The sequence below is a fragment of the Sebastes umbrosus genome, chromosome 20, assembly GCF_015220745.1.
Source record: "Sebastes umbrosus isolate fSebUmb1 chromosome 20, fSebUmb1.pri, whole genome shotgun sequence".
Classification (NCBI taxonomy): Eukaryota; Metazoa; Chordata; class Actinopteri; order Perciformes; family Sebastidae; genus Sebastes; species Sebastes umbrosus.
The window spans coordinates 1,210,688-1,237,030 of record NC_051288.1 but is presented as its reverse complement, the minus strand read 5'-3'; the positions used below and the strand labels follow the sequence as shown (position 1 = coordinate 1,237,030).

The window sequence follows — 26,343 nt, the reverse complement described above, 5'->3', positions numbered from 1 at the left end:
GAGTGGGATCTGGTAACAGCCAACATCATTTCATTTGCAAATGAAATAGAGCATTGACTGAGTTAATATTTGCATGTAAACTATTAATTAAAAATCGATACAGTGATATTGAGAATTGATACACAAAACACATGATTGCAATATTCAATATTTTCAATATTTCCTTGCTCCCCTATGCAACACAGCTAATAAGCTACAAGAACTTCCTCCATGTTGAACCCTCTAGCGCTCTGTTACCTCACAGTTTAGCTCTGTCTAGGTGGGCTTGTATTGGTCAATGGAGAGAATTAGCTTGTCAAAGTGAACCAAAGATGAACTCAATGGCAAAGAATTTGTGAAGATTTCTATTGTCCCTGCGGGCGAATCCATTACTCCCATGGGAATGAATTGATTATGCTGTTTTAAATGCTGGCCGGGCCTTTATCTCCTCCTCCTAAATCTGTGAGCAATGCTCGTATATGAGTGGAATAATAATAATAGACTGTGCTAAAATAACAGAAAGTGCATGCCATGGACTTTGATAAACCGGGGTTGTGGCTTAGTAGTCACTTTAGAGTGTAACCAGCTTCACATCAGAGATGTTCACATCATGTACGTCTCTAATGGCGGTTGCGGTGGTCAAATTGTGGCCATGAGAGGGGATCTAGAATTAGCCGAGGGCTCCACCCAGCCACGAGACCATGGGAGTCGCTCCTCCCTTCTCCTCCTCCTCCTCTACTCCTCTCCTCCTCTCCTCCTCTCCTCCTTCTCCTCCTTCTCCTTCTCTATGGAAATAAAAGGAGATGCTAAATGAACTCAAAAAGTGTGAAACAAACCAGACTCTTTTGGCTCTTTGGACTGTGTCGTTATTAGATGCTTTAACAGTTAAGATAACCTCATAAATTCAGATTTATTCCCCCTTATTCCCCATGCTATTCCTGTGGGAAGTGGCCAGCTCTGCTTTGTCTTCATACGATGGAGTTCGGAGGCTTCTCTTATCTAGTAGTAAAACAGATCATGTTCCAGAGAGTAGCAAACTGGAACAAAGAGAGTCCACAATATTTCCTAAGAGAGAAAATTATACATTTTTCATAACTTTCTGTGCGTAAAAAAAACACAGCAGCAGCATCTGTCTCTTGTGAAACTGCTGTCTGAAGGCACAGAAACCTCCAGGACTTGTTTTCTGTGTCTTCGCTGCATGCTGACTAAATGAAAGCCTGCTCAGCCCTAACACACACACACACACACACACACACACACACACACACACACACACACACACACACACACACACACACCCTGTACTACAGGCCTGTGGTTCTGCCTAACTCACCACCACAGCAACTGTTTCCAAACAAACCCATCTGATAACATTTTTCCTGAAACTATTGGTATTTATAGCATCTGTGCTATTTTTGCTGAACCCTTTTGTTACGCTAAAGTTCAGCTAGATTAGATACGGTCCTGCCTGTGTGTGTGTGTGTGTGTGTGTGTGTGTGCGTTTGTGATTCTGCATCGCCATAGTAACAGAGCGGGGTGCGTGGGTGAGGGCTGCATGTCCTTGTGTCAGGGCTTGTTTTTTTTCGAGGTTTTCCTTCCTGTGTTGCTGGGTGCAGCGGTACAGGGCGCTGTGGTTTGTACCAGCCATCTCCTAAGACTCTCCACTCATCCCAGCCTGACCAGTGGGCTGCTCCATAAACACACCAGTCTAAACACTCAACAGTCCCAACACACACACACACACACACACACACACACACACACACATACTGTAGATCTACAGCACACAGAAAATCCCTTCAGTTTCCAGCTAGTTTTTTTTTTTGGGGGAAATTCTTTTTATTCCTTTTTTCCAAACATAGCATAACAAACATAAAAAAACATAACACCAGTGCTATAATACAAACAAAAAAGATTTATAAAATGATATCTTACATTTAACATTTAATATATACATACATATACACACTCCTACACAGAGACAGGACCAGCCTTCTTCCAACCCTAGAGGTAAAGTTACAGAAAAAATAACGTAAAAATATTTTTTTAAAATAATTTAATTAGTTAGTTAGAATTAAAAGTAATAAGTACTACAATAATATAATTCATGGTAGTAAGATAGAAACCTTAAATAGATAAATAAATAAATAAATTAATTAATTAGATAAATGTAGAAAGAAAAAAGGAAAGAAAAAAAGAAAACAGCACGTAGAAAATAAAAATAATTAAGTAAATACCATAAAAGGTTAGGTTAAGAAGATTCTATATAAGTGATGCATGGATCCCATATCCTATAGAAAAGCTGTGGGCGACCTCTTATAGTATAGGTTATTTTTTCCAAGGGAGCACATGAATTGACCTCATTAATCCACTGAGTGATATCAGGGGGATCCTCATGATTCCACTTAGATGTGATACACACGTAGGCAAAATTGTTGGTACCCTTCCGTTAAAGAAAGAAAAACCCACAATGGTCACTGAAATAACTTGAAACTGACAAAAGTAATAATAAATAAAAATTCACTGAAAATTAACTAATGAAAATCAGACATTGTTTTTGAATTGTGGTTCAACAGAATCATTTTAAAAAACAAACTAATGAAACTGGCCTGGACAAAAATGATGGTACCCCTAGAAAAGATGTAAAATAATTTGACCATAGGGACATGTTAAACTAAGGTGTGTCCTGTAAATAGCATCACAGGTGTCTTCAAACTTGTAATCAGTCAGTCTGCCTATTTAAAGGGTGAAAAGAAGTCACTGTGCTGTTTGGTATCATGGTGTGTACCACACTGAACATGGACCACAGAAAGCTAAGGAGAGAGTTGTCTCAGGAGATCAGAAAGAACATTATAGACCTTCATTTTAAAGGTAAAGGCTATAAGACCATCTCCAAGCAGCTTGATGTTCCTGTGACTATAGCTGCACATATTATTCAGAAGTTTAAGGTCCATGGGACTGTAGCCAACCTCCCTGGACGTGGCCGCAAGAGGAAAATTGATGACAAATCGAAGAGACGGATAATACGAATGGTAACCAAAGAGCCTAGAACAACTTCCAAAGAGATTAGAGGTGAACTCCAAGGTCAAGGTACATCAGTGTCAGATCGTACCATCCGTCACTGTTTGAGCCAAAGTAGACTTAATGGAAGAAAACCGAGGAGGACGCAAATCATAAAAAAGTGAGACTGGAATTTGCCAAAATGCATATTGACAAGCCACAAAGCTTCTGGGAGAATGTCCTTTGGGCAGATGAGACAAAACTGGAGCTTTTTGGCAAGTCACATCAGCTCTATGTTCACAGACGCAAAAATGAAGCATCCAAAGAAAAGAACACTGTACCTAATGTGAAACATGGAGGAGGCTCGGTTATGTTCTGGGGCTGCTTTGCTGCATCTGGCACAGGGTGTCTTGAATCTGTGCAGGGTACAATGAAATCTCAAGACTATCAAGGCATTCTGAAGCGAAATGTGCTGCCCAGTGTCAGAAAGCTTGGTCTCAGTTGCAGGTCATGGGTCCTCAAACAGGATAATGACCCAAAACACAGCTAAAAACACCCAAGAATGGCTAAGAACAAAACATTGGACTATTCTGAAGTGGCCTTCTATGAGCCCTGATCTAAATCCTATTGAACATCTGTGGAAGGAGCTGAAACATGCATTCGGAGAAGGCACCCTTCAAACCTGAGACAGCTGGAGCAGTTTGCTCACGAGGAGTGGGCCAAAATACCTGTCGACAGGTGCAGAAGTCTCATTGAGAGTTACAGAAATCACTCGATTGAAGTGATTGCCTCAAAAGGTTGTACAACTACAACTATTAAGTTAAGGGTACCATCATTTTTGTCCAGGCCAGTTTCATTAGTTTGTTTTTTAAAATGATTCTGTTGAACCACAATTCAAAAACAATATCTGATTTTCATTAGTTAATTTTCAGTGAATTTTTATTTATTATTACTTTTGTCAGTTTCAAGTTATTTCAGTGACCATTGTGGGTTTTTTCTTTCTTTAACGGAAGGGTACCAACAATTTTGCCTAAGTGTGTACATCTTCTGGCAGCCCCTTATCCTCTGGGAGGGAAGATTCAGATCAGTCAGGTCCTCCAACATAGTAATCACAGGGGAAAGAGACATTTTTCTTGATAGGACTTTTCCAAGAATGTTACTGATCTCCAGCCAGCACCGTTCAAGATCAACACAGGACACACCATGTGTACCAACCTATAGTCTCCAGCTGGTTTTGAATGAAGATTCATACTAAACTATTCAAACTTCTCATTTGGTTTATAAATGATATGAAATCTGTCTAATATTAAATGGGTAGATTTGTTTCTGCTACTGCAGACAGATAAATAACTTCTTTTTTTTTACACAAAATCAGTATATTCAGAATAGACATTTTTATTTTATATGCTCTGATTCAAAGTAACATTTAGGGGGATCTATCTGCAGAAATGGAATATGATATTAATAAGTATGTTTTCTTAAGTGTATAATCACCTGAGAATAAGAGTCGATCCCTTAGAATGAGTCGTTTATATATATATATAGGGAGCCGGTCCTCTCCACGGAGCTGGCCGCCATGTTTCTACAGTAGCCCAGAACAGACAAACCTGCTCGGGCCGGAGTCGATAACGTTGCTCTCTCCAGAGTTAACCCCCGTCACTCCACCCAGCAGCAGGAAACAGGACACAGGAAACCTCTGTTGGTCTGGAGGAGCTGCAGCAGTTATTTCTGCACAAACTGAAACTTTCACTGAACATTCACTGACATTCTCAGAGCTGAACTAACTCTGTCTTCTGCTCCACTGCTCACACTCACCGCCGTTCTCTCTCTCAAGCTTCACCACTCACTTCCCTCGTACACACACACTCTCCACACTGGCTCTGCTACTCTCTAAAGGCCATTCATGTTTTCACATCGTCTACCGTAGTTCTCCCTATATGGAGAGGTTTCAATCTGCGACCTCACCACTATGCCGCCAGATGTTACACACATCAAATCATTTCATTTCAACCTACACCGAAAAGCCATAACATTAGGTCAGCACGGGCACCCTGACCGGTCTGCGGCTACGCAGCCCCGTACGCAACAAACTGCTCCTCACTGTGTGTTCTGACACCTTTCTATCAGAACCAGCATTAACGTTTTCAGCAGTTTGAGCTCCAGTAGCTCTTCTATTGGATCAGACAACACGGGCCAGCCTTCGCTCCCCACGTGCATCAATGAGCCTCGGGTCTGAGCCTCGGGTCTGACCCTGTCGCCGGTTCACCGGTTCTCCTTCCTTGGATCACTTTTGGTAGGTCCTGACCACTGCAGACCGGGAACATCCCACAAGAATACTTGATTCTGATTGGTTAATCACGGTGTTCTACAGTCTATAGCAGACCGTTGCTATGGGCGCAGCTCTGATGTCGGACTCTGGCGGACCGTTTATGTGTCAAATAATTGATTTCTTAAGTAAGTAGTCATGTATTAAGCAAGCATCGCCCTGAAGGGGATTCTCTCACAACAATGAGCCGCTAGCTGTGCATTATCCCTTACTCAGATTACTTGTCTCATGCACTGCTGTCAGGATATAGTGACCGTTTTATAAAAATCACTTTTTGTAATCATATTTGCTCCATTTCTACCCACTGCAGCTTTAAAAAAAACCTCTTTATTTTACCAGCGTGGCAGTGCTCATACTTACCATCATGGCATCATGGTGCAGTAGCCCGTCACTTGGCTGACTGCAGTCTGTCAGATTGGTGACCTTTAACCCACGGGGGTCTTGATCTTGTGGGAAAAGGTTTTCATTAATGCTGTTAAAAAGCATGTACATGAAATAAATAACAATATTACATAACTCTGTTATGTTGCATGGCTGGATTTTTAGTCATTTGCATCACCAATTTACATCACTTGACAAATGTCAGTGTGGTTTTCTTTCTTCTGAAACAGAACGTTTCATCTCAGCTCTCTTTCCTGCAAATGTCAACCCTGTTCGGTTTAGATGCTAAATGGTGGTCCTTATTCTGTCCTTGGCTGGTGAGTAAGTGTCCAACAGAGGTTTGTTTACATCGCGTCTCAATGCCTCTCACTGTCTGCTCAGCTATCATTCAAACTCAGAGTTATGTCATAGTCTCACAGCAGTGTTTTTCCACAGTACCTAGCCTGTATCTTCTGCTTTTTCCTTGATTGTTTTACTGCTATGAGAGGAGATCCCTAAAGCGCTATGGTTCCTCTTTTGGATGACACAGAGTGTGAATGGGCTGTTTTGACTGATAAAAATCAGAGACAGGAGGTAGCTAATGCATCAAGGCCAAGTGTCATATGGTTATGAATAAAATATAGCAGTGTCAAAGCTAACTAGGCCATTTCTCCTTCTCCCCGCTCAGAATCGGGGACGTCTCGCATCACTTGTGGCGTGGCTGGCGGACAGTAAGCTGGTGCTAGTGTATTTCTGTTTTTAGACCTGCTGTTGACTATTTCCATTCATACAGTCACTTACACATCTGCCATATCTTTATTCAAGAGAGTTGACTTTTAATTTGAGGGAATGACTCTTTGATTTCACGTTCCGATTTTGTAATGCTTTCCCTCAAAACCCTGTCCTCGCACTCAACAGCCCCTGCTTGCACTTGGATCTGCTCTGCTTCTGCTCTAACAGTATGCTTGTACTCAGATATGTTGTTGCGTGCACAGATTTCCTGCTGCAGCCCTTCTCCTCATCTTAGATCACGGTGGTCACAGGCCTCTGTGGCGTCTCCTCTCATCGTCCCTCTGTGTGTGCGAGTGTAGACGTTGGCTACTTCAGAGTTTGCGGGCCCTCTCCACCTAAACGGCGGCGTTTTGAGGCAGATGGATCTGCGTTACGCACCGCCTCTCCGTCAGCGCCCGGCTGTAAGTCTGTTCGTAAAGCAGATTCCGCTCAGCCGGTCCGATCTCCCCGTGGGTTGCATCAGAAAGCAATACAGTTTTCATTATTTATTAATACATGTCTGTCATATTTGTGCACGAGCAGATCGGTTTCCTCAGCAGAAACCAGCTTGCTTCTCCAATTTGCCGAATCCGCCTTTTAAATAGCGATGCATGTGCGCCATGCACTTCAGACCATGCTCAATAGATGGTTTAAATAGGGCCCTAACAGAATGCTCCCGTCTGTGATATTATGTACCGATTTTGCAGTTCGTGAACATGGATATATGGATATGTATGGATATGTTACAGCACCCTCGTTCTCACCCCCCCTCTCCGTGCCGTGCGTCGGCTCGTCCAGCAGTATGACGGCAGGGAAACGCCTGATATTAAACTAGTTTTAAGCTTGTGTCTCATGAGGCCCTCTGGTACTGGGGCCCGGGGCTTCAGCCCCAGTAAGCCGGTGCATTAAGGTGCTATTGGTTGCTGCTCCACTCTGAGTCTGAACCAGTGAGGTATTGATTGACTTTGGTGAATCAGAAAAGCATGAATCAGTGTTTTTTCCGTTCCATAAAAGACCCTCATCCTCACGCAGCCTGAACTATTGGAAGCTACATACATTGATCATGAATTCACATCATTAATATCCATCACAGGCCTGAAAAGGGCGGATGAACTATTCCACAAATGGTAAAGTGGGTAAATTGAGCTGCCTTGGGTTTATATTCTACAATCTAGACTATCAAGGTAATTTAGGATGATTGGCAGCTTTTTAGACTTCAGCTCGTCTGCGACAAGGCGGCTGATGAGAATCACTCCTGCTGCTGCACACAGTACGTATCTCTGTATCTGGAGCTATGAATCTGGCAGGTGCCGAGTCTGATCTCTCACCAGTATAAAGAAAGGAAATGAGAAACAATATGCATTTCAAGAGAAACTCAACCTGTTCCACTCGGGTGTCAAACATAGTAAATAACCTACAGTCACATGTAAATATAATCAAATCAAATATTAAAAAGATGTTTCATTTGACTGAAAAGTATTTTAAGAGAATGTTAAATTAGATGTGATATGATAACATAATTCAATCTATTATTTCAATTGAGTTTCCATCTGGCAAACTGGGTATTATCCACATGTTAAATGGAATATCATTTAAATGGGATTTTCACTGCTATCCTTTTGGCAATGCAGACTGTCACAATAACAAACAATTTCCCCGAGGTAAGTAGATTATGCTGTATTTTCTGCATTAATATCCTATATTTCTCACAGTATCGATTTGTTTGTGACAAGCTAACAGAGAGAAATTGAGGCGTTTAGGGGCCAGGGAGTAAAGGCTGTGCGCTGGTGTTGTACATCAAACGTAAAGGCACAGCCTCTCTCCGTAAGCCCGCTGCCAGTTATCCCCTCCATGCGTGTCATTTGAGCTGATGGGCTTGGCTCAGTTGTCTCCTCCGCTAAAGCGGCGCCAAATAGAGCCGAGCCAGTCCAAAAGGACCCAAATGAAATAAGAGCTCTTTACATGTCTGTGCCTTTTCTTTGTATGCTGACAGTAAAGGGCTAATTTAGCTCAGTGCTGTGGTGAGAATGGACACAGGGGAGCATCAATCAAAGAGAGCCCTTCTATATTATAGGGTCTTTGTCAGTCATGCTTTTTGTGTCCCTGTTCTCCAGCATCTTTACCAGCAGAGGTCAAACGGGGACAGATGATGGAGAAGTGTCTCTATGGAGCTCAGTTAAACTTTACAAACCTGTCAAAGGAAATCTGTGAAACATTTTTTCCTTTTATTGGGTTAAAACATGTACCTGTTGTATTCAGTTGGCTTTACTCTAGAAGACAACTGCTAAAGGAACCTGACTTTATCCAGATTCACTTGGCTGAGGTGAAGGGGGACATGTGGCTGTTGTAGAGGACATTCTTTCTTAACACGAGGCTCCTCTTCCAGAGTTAAGGCTCTCCACTATTATATGGGATTGTTGCCAATTCTGGTCATGATGTGATAAGCGTAGTTCTTGATAGATACTGGATCAACAAAATACAAATTTGAGCACATAACCTAACAAGCAAGACTGTGACAACCATCACGGGTGACTCTCATTGGCTGAGACACCTGTCAATCAAGTTAACATTTCCCAAAATACATTTATCTTAAAGACACAGTGAAATCCTAATCTGTTGTCCATGTGTTGATTCTCTCTTATCACATGCTAAATATGTGTCATCAAAATCATTTTTATAGCTCGAAATCCTCTTCCTGTAAAATTCATTTTTGATGACTCATCTTGAACTGATGAGTTCTTGTGGGAACAACACCCTGATAAAACTGGGACTTGGACACTTTTTAAGATAGCTTTTAGCCATGACGGTGGCCAGCTGTTTCCACTAGGTTATGCAATAGGAGAATTCCGCTGAGAGGGTCTATAGTTTGCTGTAACATGCTTTTTGGAGGTATAATTCATTCTTTTTATGAATCTAAGAACAGAAATGTTATTATTTAATACTTAACACATTGCTTTGTAAGCTGTCTTTGCTGTTAGCTGTTTAGTATATTTGTTTGTTTATTTGTAAGGAACAACTACAGCCAAACACTGACAATTCAAGTAATCATTAAAGTTTCATGTTACAGTTTAAAATCTTCAAGATTATTATATTTTTTGGGAAGCATTTCTGCTTCATTTTGATAGTGAGAGACAGACAGGAGAGGCAGGGGAGATGACATGAGATAAAACGCTCCAGGCCAGACTCCTGCAGCAAGGACTGAGCCACCGGGCCGCTGCATCAAGGACTGAGCCACCGGGCTGCTGCAGCAAGGACTGAGCCACCGGGCCGCTGCAGCAAGGACTGAGCCACCGGGCCGCTGTACAGTTTAAAATCTTAAAATGGACTTGCATTTTATATATCTCCTTTCTAGTCTTCTGACCACTCAGAGCTCTTTACACTACATGTCAGCATTCACCCATTCACACACACATTCACACACTGATGTCAGAGGCTGCCATACAAGGAGCCAAACTGCCCATCACGATCTGATCTAAATACTCATTTCATATCATATCCTAATCAAACAAGAGCAGTCATCTATACTGACAACACACAACAACATTCAAACAGGCAAATGAAGAAACAAGACATCCATAGCATTAACTCAAGTACACAAATAATGACTAGTTGGTGTCACGATCACAGCTCTGTGCTAATGCTAATGTTAGCCAGTTACTGTTACTGTTACTGTAGTGAAACAGTTGATGAACTAGGGAGCCAGAGATTGATAACAAGGCACATACAGTATGTCCTCTAGCCTTGTTCCAGACCTCTGAGCTGACGGCCGTATCTGAGATTTGTTCTGGTATTGTGCTGGTTGGCGTCAGTCTGATGGTCAGGCTTGTCATCACAGCAGACAGTGAAGGATCTGTGCCTCTTTGTGTGTCACGTTTGTACCCACAGATGGAATCACTTCTACTTATTGTTGTTGCCCAAATGGAACAAGTAGTTGCAACGCTGTTAACAAAATGACAAAAAGAATATGCAGCTGGTACTGATCTCCTAATGTCATCCCCCCCCCCCCCCCCCCTTCTCTTTAACACTTCATCAGAGACGACATGGGAGAGACCGTCCAGTGCACCTGGGACCCCCAAGACCTCCATCCGACACAAGAACTCCCTGCCGACAGGTAGCCTACTACAGATCTATCTCTCTATCTCTCCGTCACTTCCAGCCCGGGGCTGTGGATTCTCCTCAAATTCCACAGTGGTACAAAGCACTCGCTCATGCACACCAAACACACTTCCTGTGACTAATTTTATCTGTAGCCTCGACTGCACAACTAAGGCCTCCTCTGTCTGTCTGTTGGCCCTGTTCTAAAGGCAGATAAGCAGAGGGAGCCAGGCAGGTCAGTGTGATGTTTCCCACTCGAAGGAGTACTCAATGCTGGGAGCATCTCACCTCAGACCAAACAGAAACATCTCTCATACCCACTGAGACTTTTAATAGGAAAGTCAAACCAGTCCTTATGTAGACATTAGTTGTTACTAATATGCATAGTAACTAATATGTGACCTATCTGTTAGTGTGAAAGAGAAAAAGAGGTAACTAATATGGAATATGGTCAACATATCTGACCTGACACTTGGTCAAAATGCTGTTTTATAATGATGTCAATTGACCGATCCTAAATCCTGCCCCCCTTAGTTACTGTTGCTAGGTTGGACAAACTTGACAAAAAGAAACATACTTCGACAAACTTCGGGGCATCAGGAAGCGGAGTAAATATAATGAAATCAGACGAAATCATGCAGGTTCACCAGAAACTCCTTCAGCTCTTCGGAACTCCAGCAGGACCTCCGGCAGCGACCTGCAGTCAGAGCTACGTAGGGAGGTGGAGAGTTCCGCGCCCGGCAGCAGCTCCTCCTCCTCCGGCTCGGAGCAGAGCTTCACCGCGCTGCTGGAGGCCCAGGCCGTATTGCTGGGCCCGCTGAAAGGAAGGGAGGCACGGGAGAACCAGAACCAGGACAGCGCGAAGCAGGCTGTCAGACCCCGTTGCAGTAAAATCATGCACGGTTTTAAAGGGATGCAACCCCTACAATCTGATTTACCAACCCAAATGCCACCCCAGAATTTTTGCCACGTCATTGGCTTTCACCTCAATATGGGGTTTGGGGTGTCTGGCCAGCGTGTTTAGTTATGCCTGTATATGATTGAGTTCATGGTGCCCCCTTTGCCTTTAAGGGAGGAAACTCTTCTCTCTTCAGCAACACAAACACGTGCGAGCACCACAGCTTTTTGCCCGGTCGTCAAATACACAGTGTTGTGCATGAACTAGGGATGTTAATAATTAACCGTTTAACCGTTAACCGACATTAAGCATTTTAACCGATTAACGCTATCGGTTAAAACGGTCAAAAGAAATGTTAATAATTAACTCAAAAGCTGAGCGGCTCAGAGGAGCGGCTTGTCTCTTTAAGGAGAAAAGCTGGTCCACCTTAACAGCCCACCTTAAGAGGCGGAGCCGGAGTTGCAGGATACAGGAAGTTGGCTCCGGTCTCTGGCTCTCTTGAGCGGAGTGGAGGAGTTGTAGTTTCATAGCATTTATTCACCGACAAATAAACTACACACACTGCTACACCTACGATCACAACTAGAACACCACCAACAACCTCACACTCACCACCAACACACACACGGTCTGTTGGAAACTCACTAAAGTTACTCAGACTACGTGTGCGTCGGCGAGCACGAAGCCTCCGGCAATGCTAGAGCTGCTAACGTAGCACAAATACACACACTGTTTGTTGGACACTCGCTAAAGTTCTGCCGGGCAGACACACAGCTGACAACCTGCTAAACTAAACTAAATGTGTGGTGGAGACTTTTACTGGGAAAGTGGCTGCATGTCCGCGACACTACACGCAGCATCGTAGCTGCTAAGTTAACGCTCTCAGACGCTGAACTGGAGACTCCCGTCAACCAATATCTGTTGTGCTCCTGCAGCTGGTACACCGCTACATGCGAGGCACAAATCTTGTTGGTTAACGGTTAATAATCGGTTAACGAGGGACGGTTATCAGTTAAGAACATTTTTCAAAATGAGCATCCCTAGCATGAACGCACTAAAAGAGCGTGTTCATGTAATGTGCTCATGTTTTCGGTGAACCTGTTGATTGACACATACATGCATACTAAGGTTTTTAGTAGCTAAAAGATTCATTAAGTTTTAATGTTAGAAACTAGCTAGGAGTTACTAAGAACTTAGAAAGGACTCTACACACAAACTTAGTGATGGATGTATGTATAGTTAGCCTAACCCTATCCAGATCTGTGCTTGCCCCATTAAAAACATTTATCTAGCTACAAAAACAAAAGGCCAGTTCAGCACTGGCTTGGTTTGACTCATAAAGAGAAGTGGATTCTCCCTGGATCAGCACATGTTTACAGCCCATCTGCAGACACCAAAGAACTAATGAAATGTCTTTCTCTCTCTGTCTTCATCTCTCCTATCTGTCTCTTATTTCTCTCCAGTGAATGGATTTCACTCAGGTGGTAGTCCCTTGCATCATGTGGAACATTCACACAACAGTCTGGTTAGGAAGAGCAGTACAGAGCCACAGGTAACACTGTCTGACTATTGTTATTCCTGTCCCTTTACAACATGTTACACACCCACCGCTGTCCAAAACTGTGAGCATGAACTCAAACTGAAAGAAGGTAACATTTCCATTAAGCCGTGTCAACGTCATACTACTAACCTTTTTACATCAACGTTATTTCTCATCTTATTTGCACTTAACCTTGATGATGTCATCAAACTAAGAGGAGAATCTGAGAGAGAGAGTGAGAGACAGAGAGAGAGAATGAGTGAGAGAGGGAAAGACAGAGACAGACAGAGAGAGACAGACAGAGAGCTGAGAAGAGCTTGATTGACAGAAGTCTAATCAGTCAAATGAAGTGATAAGACCGGTGAGGTCAGAGTGGAGAGAGACACTCAACTGTCAGTCAAAACCAATAAGGTTCTACAGCCAGTAGTGTTGTCTTGACATAGCAGCTGCGATTAACTTTCAAATTTGTAGCTCTATCCAATCATACTTAACCTTACTAAATGTGTCTTTCTGTTGTGGATGGCGGATGTTCTGAATGTTTTTACCCACCACTGCCAACATTTTACCTGCATTTTGGCAGGTAGCCGGTGTTACTTTCAGCCCCTGGCTGTAGAGTTTCTTTTAACTAGGGCTGGGTTTTGGTACTGGCTGGTTTTATCCGCTCTCTCTCTCTCTCTGAAATGACCTGTGATTGGCCAAAGTCTCCCGTCACAGGCTAGATGTTCTAAAGCCTGAAAACAGAGCCATGAGGAGGAGCAGAAGTCTAGTTTTCTCTCAGAACACTTGAATTACAATATGCTGAAAGGTAATTGTGGGATTTTTGCCCAATGATGCCAAAAACGTTCTTCCTACCCTGATTTTAACCTGTTTTTGGACTACTTTTGAACAGTAAGCTGGAAATCACACATTGTGGACCTCTAAAGTTGATATGTAAGCAAATAGTTTACATGCACAGACACAAAGCAGTTGTGTTTCTCGCCACCTGACAAATGTAGGTCCAATATTCACTCTCCTATTAGCTCTGTTTTGGTCTCCACCGACTCTTGAAAAAATATCTGGTTCTTTAGCTGCTCAATGCTCCACTGCGTTCACCAGCTAGTCTCTACGTTTATCTCTCAGGGCAGGTAGCGCACAGTCCATTTATCCAAACGTTTGTTTCACTGAACACAGCTGCCTGCTGCTCCTGGAAACAAAGTGGATGAGAGCCATGAGAGTGAACTAAAACAGTAACGTTTTACAGCGGGCCATAAAACCAAAACTATGGGCGACAAGACATTACAACAGTCCATACAGGTGAAGGGGAACTGATGATTCTCTGTGGTTCCCCCTTTCAGATTACATTAAATCATTTAATCCATTGTAAATATAAAACATATTGATTAGCTCAGCTTTAGCGTAGCATATTTATAGAGTCATAAAAATAAATTACAGATAAAGACACAAGCCTGTTTGACAATAATGATGTATGATGCAGTGTTTCCACATTTCAGATGTCTCTCATCATTAGTGGAGAGGCTGATGGCAGTTAGAGCAGATTAGTCCCTCCTACAGTATCTGCTCCCTTGATCCTAATCCAGCAGGCAGTCAGGGTGCAGTTCTACAGGACCCACCCACCACTTGTTCTCTCGTCTCCTCACTTCTCTCCTTTGCTGCCTCTTACACTCGCGCACACACACACACACACACACACACACACACACACACAGCCAGTCATTCAAAACACCCAGGATTCTCTTTTCTGTCTTTAGTTTTTTGCAGAAGAGGAGGTGTAGAATTCCCTCTACTTTTCATCACTTTATATTTATTAATGTTCTCATCATCTCTGTCCGCTCCATATGCTCTCACTCCGTTGGTTTACTCAGGACATTGGAAATTACTCTGTAATAAGCTTAAGGGTTAAAAATCCCCCACCCCCCACACACACACATACATCCACACTCCCACACAAAGAGAGAGAAAGCCAACCATGCTTTGCTTTGCTCTGCAGAACTATCCTCCCTACTCTGCACAGCAACGCACACATACACAAACACACATACATACACAACAGCAGCAGCAGCAGTAGCAGCGGAGAGAGAGAGAGAGAGAGAGAGAGAGAGAGAGAGAGAGAGAGATGAGGAGAGAGAGAGAGAGAGAGAGAGAGAGAGCAGCAGACAGACGCTAACAGCACTCGCCAGGAAAACAACTGTGTTTGTGTGTGTGCGAGTGACAGTGTGTGTGTATGTTGAGCAGTCATGTCTGACACGGAGGACGGAGGTTTTGATGGAGCGTCCTTCTTCTCTCCGCAGAGCCCGGGATCAACGTCGCCCACCAGGAAACAGAACAAGGAGACCACGGTCACGGTGAGTGGGGCAACTAACGGCAACTCTTAACTAACCGTGAACTCACCGGGGCTCTCTACAGTAGCCCTGAAGGACCACATTTGATATCAGCAAGAGGAGAGCTTGTGTATCCCCCACTCCCCCCCAAGTTTGAAAAGGAAAATGCAATTTCCAGGAGTGTAGAATATTTGCCGCATAAAATACATTAATACACATATTTAACACGTTGGGACAATATAGAAACTTTATATTAGCTGCTAATGAGTTTAATTTCCTCTACAGCATTGCTCTCTCTATATATATATATATTTATATATCTCCTACCCAGTCCCTCCTGTGAGAAGTGTTTGGTGCTTGTTTACAGATACACAGTGACATCATCCTATTCAGCATCCAGATGCTCTGTTGTCAGGTTGTTGGTATCCTCGGGGCCTTACGCTCAGTACAGTACTGCTGCTGTCACCTTATGGATTTATTTCTGACTTTTATTTTCTCAAGATTTCTTTTCTTACTGTACATTTAAAACCACAAGCTTGAGATGTGTGGGGGGGGGGGGGGGGCATGTCTCGGCTTCCATAGCAACCAGGGTGATGCTATTGGTAACAGGAAAGGAGAGGTAAGGAGAGCTACTCTTGCTACTGATGTTGTATGTTAAAGGTCAAGACTCGAAGAGGTCCATGTGACTCTAGGCTGGCACGGCACGTGCAGTTTATAATATATTACCGGTAGCACATTTATCTGATTTTCAAACACAACTGTTGATTTTGCTCACTGAAAACAACATTCACTACCAGATTTGATCATCTTTTAGCCAGCCAACGTTCATTCTGACCCCCTTTACACACCCTGGCACATTAAAATGTATTTTGTATCTAGATATGATTTAACCTGATGCGTCTCCAGTGTCTACATTGAGATGTTTCTATAAGTTATTGATAACTTACTCACTTCTTGACCCGCCTGAAGCCACTCGACCAGGTCTGCACATCACATTCACTACCACCACGTAGGCCTTGTTGTTGTGTGTGGATTCATGCGATTGCATTTACGCCTGTGTTCAATGTGGTCACAACGCGTCCTTGGTTTAGCTGATGGATCACAATCCGTCCTGAGTGCGTTTTGGATGCATTAACACCTGTACTTTCATATGGTCACTATCTGATTGCAATCCGAACATACAAAACACATTTTAATGCCGGGTGTAAAGGGGTTATCTATCTCCGGCTGATTGTTTTTAAAATGAGAACTCTGTAAAAGGGTCTTAAAAAGAATCTAAAGTAAAATGTAGCTACAAACATGCTATAGTGCTAAAGGGACGAGGCTAAAGTTACAGTTAGCAGTACTTGGGCAAACAACACGTGAAGAAAGCCAAAGCTTGGCAGGCCTGCCCTCTTGTTACAAGTTTTCAGCTCAGATTGGACATTCACTGCTCAGAGGAGGGGTTTAGGGGATGGTCTATTGATCGAGGTTACCGGAGGTCAGGAGAGAAAGTGCCGGAAGCAGTGTGGTGCGCGTGAATGCAAACAAACTGTGCCCTTCATTGGAGACAGTTGGAAGTAGTCTGGTCCTCATCTTCACCAAAGGAAGCGGGGGTCAGTTTTTAAAGCCCTTCTAGCTGTCAACCTCTGGACCTCAGCAGTGATTAAATAGGAAGCCACTCCCTCAAACTAATTATAAGCTTCATAAGCCAAGATGTGGTTGAATTAGAGGCCCTTTTCTTCTTCTTCTTTCTGTATTTCAATCTGAATATTGGCTCTGGAAAAGTCATCAGCAGAGCCATGTTGGTCAATTTGCTCTGAAAGGCGAGGCTTTGGCATTAGTCGAGGGTGCTCTCTGGTGCCACTGACGTGTTTTAAATAGAAGCAGTACATCCTCGCTGCAGGCTGTTTACCTCCTGAGGTTAATTGGAATGAATGTGAGAGAAGATAAAGCTCCTTTTGTTTGCCCTGCCGTCTTCACTCAGCCCACTGTCTGTTTCTATCTTTATTTTCTTTTTGAGATGTGTTGAATCTTTCCTTTTGTTTCTTTCTTTCCTTTTTTCTTTCCTTGTCATGACAAATTGAATTGGCAGCTGAAGAATCTGCAGAGCAAATTTAGAATTTTCATGGCGAACCAGAGTTTTTGTTCTACTAAGGCTGGAAGCGATGACCTGTCAAACCCTAACCTTGTGCGTTTGTGTCTGAAGCAGCTGTGATTTCAGAGTATTATCCTGTGTGAATGCATTTCATAAAGCGCTGATTGTCTTCCACCTTCCCCTACCACCCCAGAGGTTTAAATGAAAGGAAAAATATAAAAGCACTGCACCAAGCCCCTGAGCACAGAGTACTAGAGTGACATGCATGGCGTACAGTCCTATTGAGTGTAACCCCGGAGCAGAACGGAGCAGCTCACAGCAGGGAGCCCTGCAGCCGACAGAGTCAACAGAGCCAGCAGACAATTAACTGCACCCAAATAATTAAAAGGCAATCTTTGGGAGTCCATTTTTCTGATTGCTGTGGGCCAGAGTAGAAGTTCAGAGTGTTGTGGTAGAAACTGGACGATGAACCCCAGAAAGCTGAGAACCACAAAGGCTCTGCATCGACGAGTGTCCCCGAGGATGGGGCGGGTAGAGAAAAGTGAATCAACGATGCGGGGTCGATTGGAAATGTCTTCTTTACTTTAGTGTGTGTTTAGTGGAGCTGCTGAGATGAGTGTTGCCAAAGCAACGGAGTGCAGACGACACTGAATACCAGCAGAAGTCTGTGTGTGTGTGTTTCTATAAACTCTCTGTCAACACATGGAGCATTAATAGTGCTGCTGTACAGTACGGTGGCATCAAAGCTAAGTTGTCATGATACGATAATGTGCCCAATTAAACTGCCCTCCCTGTGGTTCTCTCTCTCTCTCTCTCGCTCCCTCTCCCTCTCTCTCTCTCTCTCTCTCTCTCAGATTAACTGTGTGACGTTCCCGTCGCTTGCATGCATGCCGGAGCAGCAGCTGCTGAAACCAAACGAATGGAGCTACTGTGACTTCTTCTGGGTAAATTCACCTCAGCATTTAAGAGGCTATAGATCTGTTGTCTGCTGCCCTTAAGCACCAAATGGCTAAGGGGTTAGATCAAGATGAGCACCCTAACACCAAACACCAAACAGTTCTGACCCTCCTCTTCTCAGGGAGGCTGTCGTTGGACACATACTGCTGGAATCAGCTCAACCTTACACTTATATTAGTTTCTCTGAGGATACTTGTTTAGAAATTGTGTAAAAAAAAAAGTGCTACATACAGTATAACTTAGAAATATTAGATTTTTGTCTGTACATCCATTGTTCCGATGCAAACAGGAGCTGCCAGTTTCAGATATCCTAAAATGTGAAAGCTTAATTATAAGCTAAAAACACGGCTCCGGTGTACACCACAGCTACCTGCCAGGGCTGTCACTCCCTACACATAGTGGACTGTATGTACTGTTCATCATTTCATTTGACTGTGAAATTAATGCACCTATATAGTGCCTTCAAAGGTTCCCACAGGAGCCACAAACAGTCATATCCATACACTTTCTGCAAACCATCTCACACTGTAATTATGTAGATACAAAAATGAAGTGAAAAATGCAGCCTGTGCCCAACATCTCAATTTACTGGTCACTATAGATGAAAACTAATGTATTATATAGGGAGAGGCCACTGACTCCCTGGTAACATCACAGTATACTTCTTGTTTACGTCACTCCATTTGTCAATGCATACAAAATAACAAATACAAGATTATTAATTTAGTATCGTAAAAAGATCTGTTCTACAAATGAATAAACAATAAACCTCATGCCTATATTCTAGTTTACACCTATAGAAATACAAAGTGACAAGAATGTGACAGTACTCAGGTATAGAATGTGACAGGACTCGGGTATAGAATGTGACAGTACTCAGGTATAGAATGTGACAGGACTCGGGTATAGAATGTGACAGTACTCAGGTATAGAATGTGACAGTACTCAGGTATAGAATGTGACAGGACTCAGGTATAGAATGTGACAGGACTCAGGTATAGAATGTGACAGGACTCAGGTATAGAATTGCCACTTGACAACAATTTTATTTCCTTAGAACACACCAACATTAGCATCTTTCCATTCAGATACGTTAACAGGTAATATTGTCTAGGTAATTCACAAAGAATAACCCTTATAAACCCGAAAATATCATTATATGGCAAGCTTTTAAAAATAATAAACTGCATGCCAAGTGACGATGCCAAACTCCTGTAAATATGGGGGTAAAAACAGCAGCATTGTTTTTAAAAGGTGAAAGATTACAGTTCTTCACCAGCAGCTAAGATTCTGGATGTGAAGAGGTCACGTTTTAGTTTATGTCTTATTTGGAACAAGAACTCTCCAAACCAGGAAGATGAGGAAACCGAGGAAAAGGGAAGAAGGAAAATATCTTTTTGAGGAGACTTTTTAAGAAAACTCTGAATTCTAATAACTAGCAACCAAAGAAAAGAAACGTTCTACTGATGTTGACGTTGCTGCTCTCCCACTAAATCACTAAATGAACATCCCGAGAGTCTCTGTGAATGAAAACAACAACGGATCCTTTTCATCTTTCAACACGACTCCATATTGATCTCATACCGCCTGTGCTGCACGCTGAGAATCAGGCTTTAATACATCACATGTAACTGGCTGGAGTGATCCAGCTGGCCTCTGCTGCTCTGTTTGGACATCTTCCACCCCTGCAGTGTAATCTCTACCAGGTGTGGTGTGTGTGTGGGGCTAACACACTGCAGTCACACACACACAGAGGTGACAACACAGTGGGAAAGAAAGAGTGAGTCTGAAAAGTGGACACCAGAGCCGGGGAGGTGGCAGCTCAGTCACTCTCAAACCTGCTTTAGGCCTCTGTTCTCAGGACTTTACATGCACTTCAGTCACCACTTTACTGTTGCCTTTTCTGCATGAATCAGATTTTTTTAAACATCCTGTAGACAAGAAAAAACATTATTGGGATTAGTTTGATTTGGTTATCATAGCTTGAATTCTAGGAGAGTTTCAGGAGAATGTGTACTGTATGCATAACTGGGTTTCTAACAGGGTTTTATGTACAGTATGTACTTGAAAGGTTTCAGACAGAAATGGGCCGTGACAGCAGTGCAGAGGGGTGAAATGAACGATTATTACATGCATTTGCATTCAAAATGATTTAATTAAAACCTCTGACTAAAACTGGTACTGACACAAAGTTGTTTCTAGGATTCTACATGAGCTGTTTTCCACAGGTTAACAGTAAAACGTAGATTCACATGCCTTGTAAGGACAAACTAAGCTGAATGAGTTCATATTTCTGTCTACTTCAGGGCAGCGGAACAAACTGAAAACACAACAAGGACTTATTATCACCTAAGAAAATTGTTACAGCTAACGTTACATGAAAAATCCAGACACTGAGCATTAGCGTTCATTTGTGTCACATTTCTGTCCACATGACAAATGTAAGTCCAGTATTCACTATTAATATTCATTTTAGCTCTGTTTTGGTCTCAACCAAATCCAGGTGGAATGTCTGTCTCGTTAGTTGCTAAATGCTCCACTATGTTCACCAGCTAGTCTCTAACTGGGTCTCAAGTGGCTTCGGGCTGGGCAGGTAAGTGAACAGCTTCCTGCTGCTGGACACGTTCATTTAGGCCCGTCAGACCGGGTATTAACCTGCGTCCTCAGTGATCCCATCACAAGTGGACAGCTACAAGTAGTCCAGACGCATTGAGATCAGATCTTTCAGACCACATTCAGAGGTGGTCTGGGCCACATGTGGCCTCATTCTTTTAGCAGTGTGTAGTGAATGTGTCCCGGGCCATAAAAGGGACCTTCAGGATGCTTCAGTTAAAGGCAGCCTCTGATGTTGCTCCGTTACTCCTCTCCCAGCAAGCAAGCAGGAGGTTTATTTGGTCACGGTGGGGTGTTCTCATGTTTGTTGCTACCGTTAGTGTTTGTTTGGTTCAATGCGTTTCTCGTGTGCTTGCTGTGTTTATCTCGTAGACTGATAAGAAGGATCCCCCAAGGCAACGGCTGCATCACAGATTCGAGGTGTTGCTGCAGAAACAGCTGAAGGGGAAACAAATGCAGAAAGAGATGGCCGAGTTCATACGAGAAAGGTATCTCCCCTTTTCTTTTTTTCACACTTCATCCTCAAGTTACCATGAAAACATTACAGTTGTCAATAAAACAAACCATTTCCCCTTTTTTGTGCTCATTCATGTACACTCACTGTGTTGCACAACACAGGAAACGCACATGGAAACAGTGAGATTGCGTAAGGCTGTGCGGTAATGAAACTCTCTACTTCTCTCTCAGGATAAGATAGAAGAGGAGTACGCCAAGAATTCTCTCCAAGCTCTCCCAGATCCCTCTCGCGAGCCAGGAAGAAGGGTGAGTGAAGGAGAAAGACACACCCCCTCTCATCACAGAGCAGCTTGTCACACACATGGCCGGACAGGACGATGTGAATCAGTATTAAAGAATTAAAAAAACCACACGTCAACACTCGGAAAAAAGAAGTCTTTCCACTGTGCAGCACATCAACAATGATGTCTTTTTGTACTTCTACCTCCACAGTATATTTTGTAATAATATGAATCTGATACTTTATTGCACCATAGAGGGCATATTACTGCCAAGAAGGTCAAAGGTCAGGGTCAGCTGCAGAACAATGGCCATGAAGCTGTAAAGATTCAAGTATCAGATATGATTGACAATCTGGGAAAAATATATGCATGGCTGAAAAGAAACATCGCTAATTTACAAGGGAAAATGTCAAACATTCACTGGTTCCAGCTTCTCAACGTGAGAAAGGAAGTTGCAACCCTAGTGCACGTTGTACAGCAGCACTTTGGGAAGATATAGCTGCTTCTCTCCCACTTAAAATCACCCTGTGTAGCTTTACTGAACATAGAGCGCTGCAGGAGTGAGTCCCTAAAAACCAGAAATGAGTTAGCATTTTAGCTCTTCCTGTTCTTCTGGTCTGGAAGTCCAATGGGTTTCTAGGTAGATGTCTGAAATCATGTCTGTGGTTAACACAAGCTGAAGAGATTTTAATGTTTTGCTCTACGTTATAAAATACGTCAGTAAATCACTGGTGACTGTTGAAGCTTTTACGTGTCTTAAAAAAGGCAGTGCTAACAAGTGGCCTAAATGAGACTACAGCCTCGTTGTGTCTACTCATGCTCATGTGACCGTGGTGTAGTGTCGTTAACAGCCTAACGTTAGCGTCGAGCTTCTTCTGATTGCATTCACCTTCATAAGTCATAAAGTGGTGTTCATTAGTGGAGATTATCTTACCGAACAAAATGTGTAACTATCATAAACGTGTGTTTGCCAAATCCAATGGAACAATCCCATTGCTTTTTGTTGAGGTAACCCGACGGTGATGCTAACTTGTGGTTGGCCTACAAAAATACATCATCCGTGCAGCACTCTATGTCCACTGTGCAAAGTGACAATTACAGATGATCAGTTCCAAAAACATAGATCCAAAAGCACAACTAGATAGGAGGTCAGAAAGTCAGAAAACTGGTTAAATAATGTGCAGATGTGCTTGTTGTGTGTCTGCAGAACCTTCACAGTTGGTTTGCCACCTCTAGGTGAATAGCTTCTTAGGGCCCTCTTTAAACCATCTACAGCGCATGGTCTAAAGTGCATGGCGCAAGTGCATTTACTGTAGGGCGTGTCCAATCTAGGATAAGTGCATAATCTGGGCCAAATTAAGCGCAAGGGGTTGTAATTAGTCTCTTAATTAATCATAGGTGTGTTTTGGGCGTAACAGGAAATTAAACTAATCAGTGTCATCTCCCGTTCCCTTTAAAAGCCAGGTTGCGCCTACACATCGGCACATCGCTATTTAAAAGGCAGATTCGGCAAATTGGAGAAGGGAGCGGTTTTCTGCTGAGGGAAAACGGAGATGCTTTACGCACGGGTGTGTAAACGCACTGATCCATCAGCCTCAAAACGCTGCGTTTAGGGGGAGGAAGACGCCACAGGGGGCGTAGACCACCGTGATCTCTCTGGTCACGGCGGTCACACCAGTGACCAGAGGAGCGCTGAGGGCGCTGCAGGTTGATCATACAGAATTGCCGGAGAGCCTCACTACATTATATTCTATTATATTCTGAATGTCACTTGTTGCCAGAATTTAGGTTTTCCTTAACATAAATAAAACGGTGTTCCATTGCCGACGCTATAACCACAGGGAACGTCACTAGTGCGTGGCGGCTGCGGAATCTGTTGTTTTTTCTCCGCTGCCTATGTCAACAGGGTAGAGCATCCCCACAAGCCGTGTGAGCAGCACGGCTCAGGTACGGCTGCCTGTCTGCTGCGTCTCTTCTAGAGATTCAAGGTCTCTGCTCTAACCTGTTAACATTGGACGCTGTAATAAAAACACAACAGGTTTCCGGAGCCTCCGTGCGCTGCTGATGTTCCCTGTGTGGCCGGCCGATTACCATCTGAATAATGAGCCCTTAAATAGCAGGAACATGCTGTGCTAGACTGGAGACCAGGTTTTTGTGGTAAATGACGCAATCGCTCTCTGCTGCCTCAAGATAGCAATGCTCCAACAAAGCACCTGAACCAAGCGTCATTTAACACCAACACGCCTGGGCACACAGACGGGCGCTACTTACACAACGTGGGCGTGAAGATGACAATTGTGTCGGATGCAATGACAGCTGTGCTGCGCTGTGCGCTGGCCAGGTGTAAGATAGGACCCCTAGTGTGCTACTGCTAGTTTGGACTCAGGTTATTCATCTAGAACAACGTTACTGTTAGCATGTCTGGCTGCTGTGGCGGGTTTATAGACGCTGCTTCTTTTGATGCCACATCAACAAGCTCTTGCTGCTGAGTAGTGGAATACATAGCTTGATTAGACTGGCAGTCTGTATTTAACACTGGTTGGGTCAAATTTGAAACTCTATTGTCTCACTGTCTGACTCAAGTTCTCTCTGTGTTCCCCCTCTTTGAGACAGGCAAATATTAGTATAATATTAGCCTACTTACCATAGAGAAGGCTAGAAACACGCCCCTGGGTAATGTAGTCTAGTTAGAGCTATCATGGATCCCACAGAGAACCTGATTTAACATAATCTACTGGTCATAACATTGACTATAGCAGGGAAACCCACAGGTGTGTTGTAGTGCTCATGAATTCAACTCAAGGAAGAAATTGTTATTTCATCTTTTAGTTTCATAATCTAACTTTAAAGTCTGTTCTAAGTGATTTTGGGAGGTGGAAAATAAACACTCGAATTAGTCGGTCAATTAGCCCATCGGGCAGACAGCTCCTCGGTGAGCTAGCCAGTCAACTAGCCAACCAGGCGAGACATCCCGGTGTGGGTGTGGGTCTGGAGGTCTGGAGGTCCGGAGGTCTGGAGGTCTGGAGGTCCCGTCAGTGATGCTGTGAAACAGTACGGCCTTCCTGTAAATCACTACATGCTTTGATCTGTGTCTGCAGCGAACTGCAGCTATTAACAGAGAGCAGAGGAGCAGAGGAGCAGAGGGAGGAGAGGGAGGAGAGGAGCTACAGAATAAAGGAGGAGAGGAAAAATGAAGATGAGGGCAGTGAAGATTTGAGGAGGCAGACATTTAGTTGTGTGTGTTGGGGGGTTGTAGGGGATGAAGGGGATGAAGGGAAAACCCTGCAGGGGGAAAGGGTTTGCTACCACTCCTCTGTTCTCCAGTCTGACAGCAGAGGGGACATCATGCTGAGGGCAAGTCTTTGTTTGATTCTCTGAAGGGACGCAGGAACATGAAAAAGTAAGCTAACAGGAAGCTGAGAGGGGCACGGAGGGCTAAAGACACCCTCAAAGAGAAGAAGCTGTGATTTGTACGCCTACGGCGCCGTTATTAAACTACTCATCTTTATTAAGAGATTCCACGAGGACACAGCGATGAGAGCGTAGCAACGGGACGAAATGTCACTGCAGCATCAGATTCAAGAGGCCTCAGAAGGACATATTAAAGTTACCTGACAATCATTGTGAATGAAGTTTACTTTTCTTCATTTATACATGGAAGAAATAGATGTTAGGGTGAGTGGGACATTTCTAATTCCACGTATGCTTATAATTGCTTATGGTGGGTAACGTTAGCTTGTGTTAGCAAAGACGAAAGTCAGTTAGCTAACTCGTCTCTACTGTCATGCCACCTTCTGAATTGAAGTGACATGTATAGGCTCACTTTAACTTCATACAAATGATTAGTTTGTATTCTTTATTCTAAACACCAGACTGAGAATTGTGGGCGAACTCAAATGAGACCCGCGTGCAAACGCGCTTTAGCTGGGCTTACCCTCCCCTGCACTGTTAACAGCATATAACCCCCCCCTCTTCATATTAGCATGTTATAGAGGACCAGAGTGGGATGGAACTGTCCCATATAGGATCCAGATTATGCCATCCGGCTCAGTCTGCCCCACACCCAGAAAAGTGCAACACAATACTTTCATTTCTTCTCTCCTCAGCCCAGCGCTGTTGCAGACAGGACAATCACTGTTTTGTTGGTCAGTTCCTACCGTCGGACCGGCCGCAGCCAGAACCAGCCGTCTATTTATTCCTGAATTTACCATTTGTTTGGTAGAGACGTGGCCGTGAGGCATGTGACCACTTTTAATGCTACCAATCGTGGTGCTGTATCAGTTCTGTTGAACGCAGAGATTCATTTCCCTTTTGCAAAACAAGTGATTGTCTTTCATGGGGACAGTGAGACTGTAGGGACGTGACAGAGGTCATTTACTGTGTGAATAGCATCTAGAGTGGTGGGCTTAGGTTTTGTCCCAACATTGGTGGGACACATATTAAGCGGGGGGGGGGGGGGTCCTGCCCCACGAAATGTTCAGCGTCAAACACGTCATTTCCTGCATTCTATCGAATTTCTATGCACCAATTTATGTTTTAAATGATTTTACAATAAATTCAGGCACCAGGTGACCATTCACAATATTGAAATATAATTGGAAAAACAATGCAGTAAGGTTCTGTCATTCTGTATTGCTTTCAAATATTCATTCTCCTGTTGATCAATTGTCTC

General features: G+C 43.4%; 1 protein-coding gene across 1 annotated transcript in view; it reads left to right on the top strand.

The window, feature by feature from the left end:
* Window positions 1-26,343, top strand: part of gas7b (growth arrest-specific 7b) — a 69,779-nt gene that overhangs the window by 27,253 nt on the left and 16,183 nt on the right. The window contains 6 exon segments of the mRNA XM_037754459.1: window positions 10,470-10,547; window positions 12,893-12,981; window positions 15,258-15,311; window positions 18,219-18,308; window positions 21,307-21,422; window positions 21,622-21,696. Coding sequence (XP_037610387.1) covers window positions 10,470-10,547; window positions 12,893-12,981; window positions 15,258-15,311; window positions 18,219-18,308; window positions 21,307-21,422; window positions 21,622-21,696 — 502 coding nt within the window.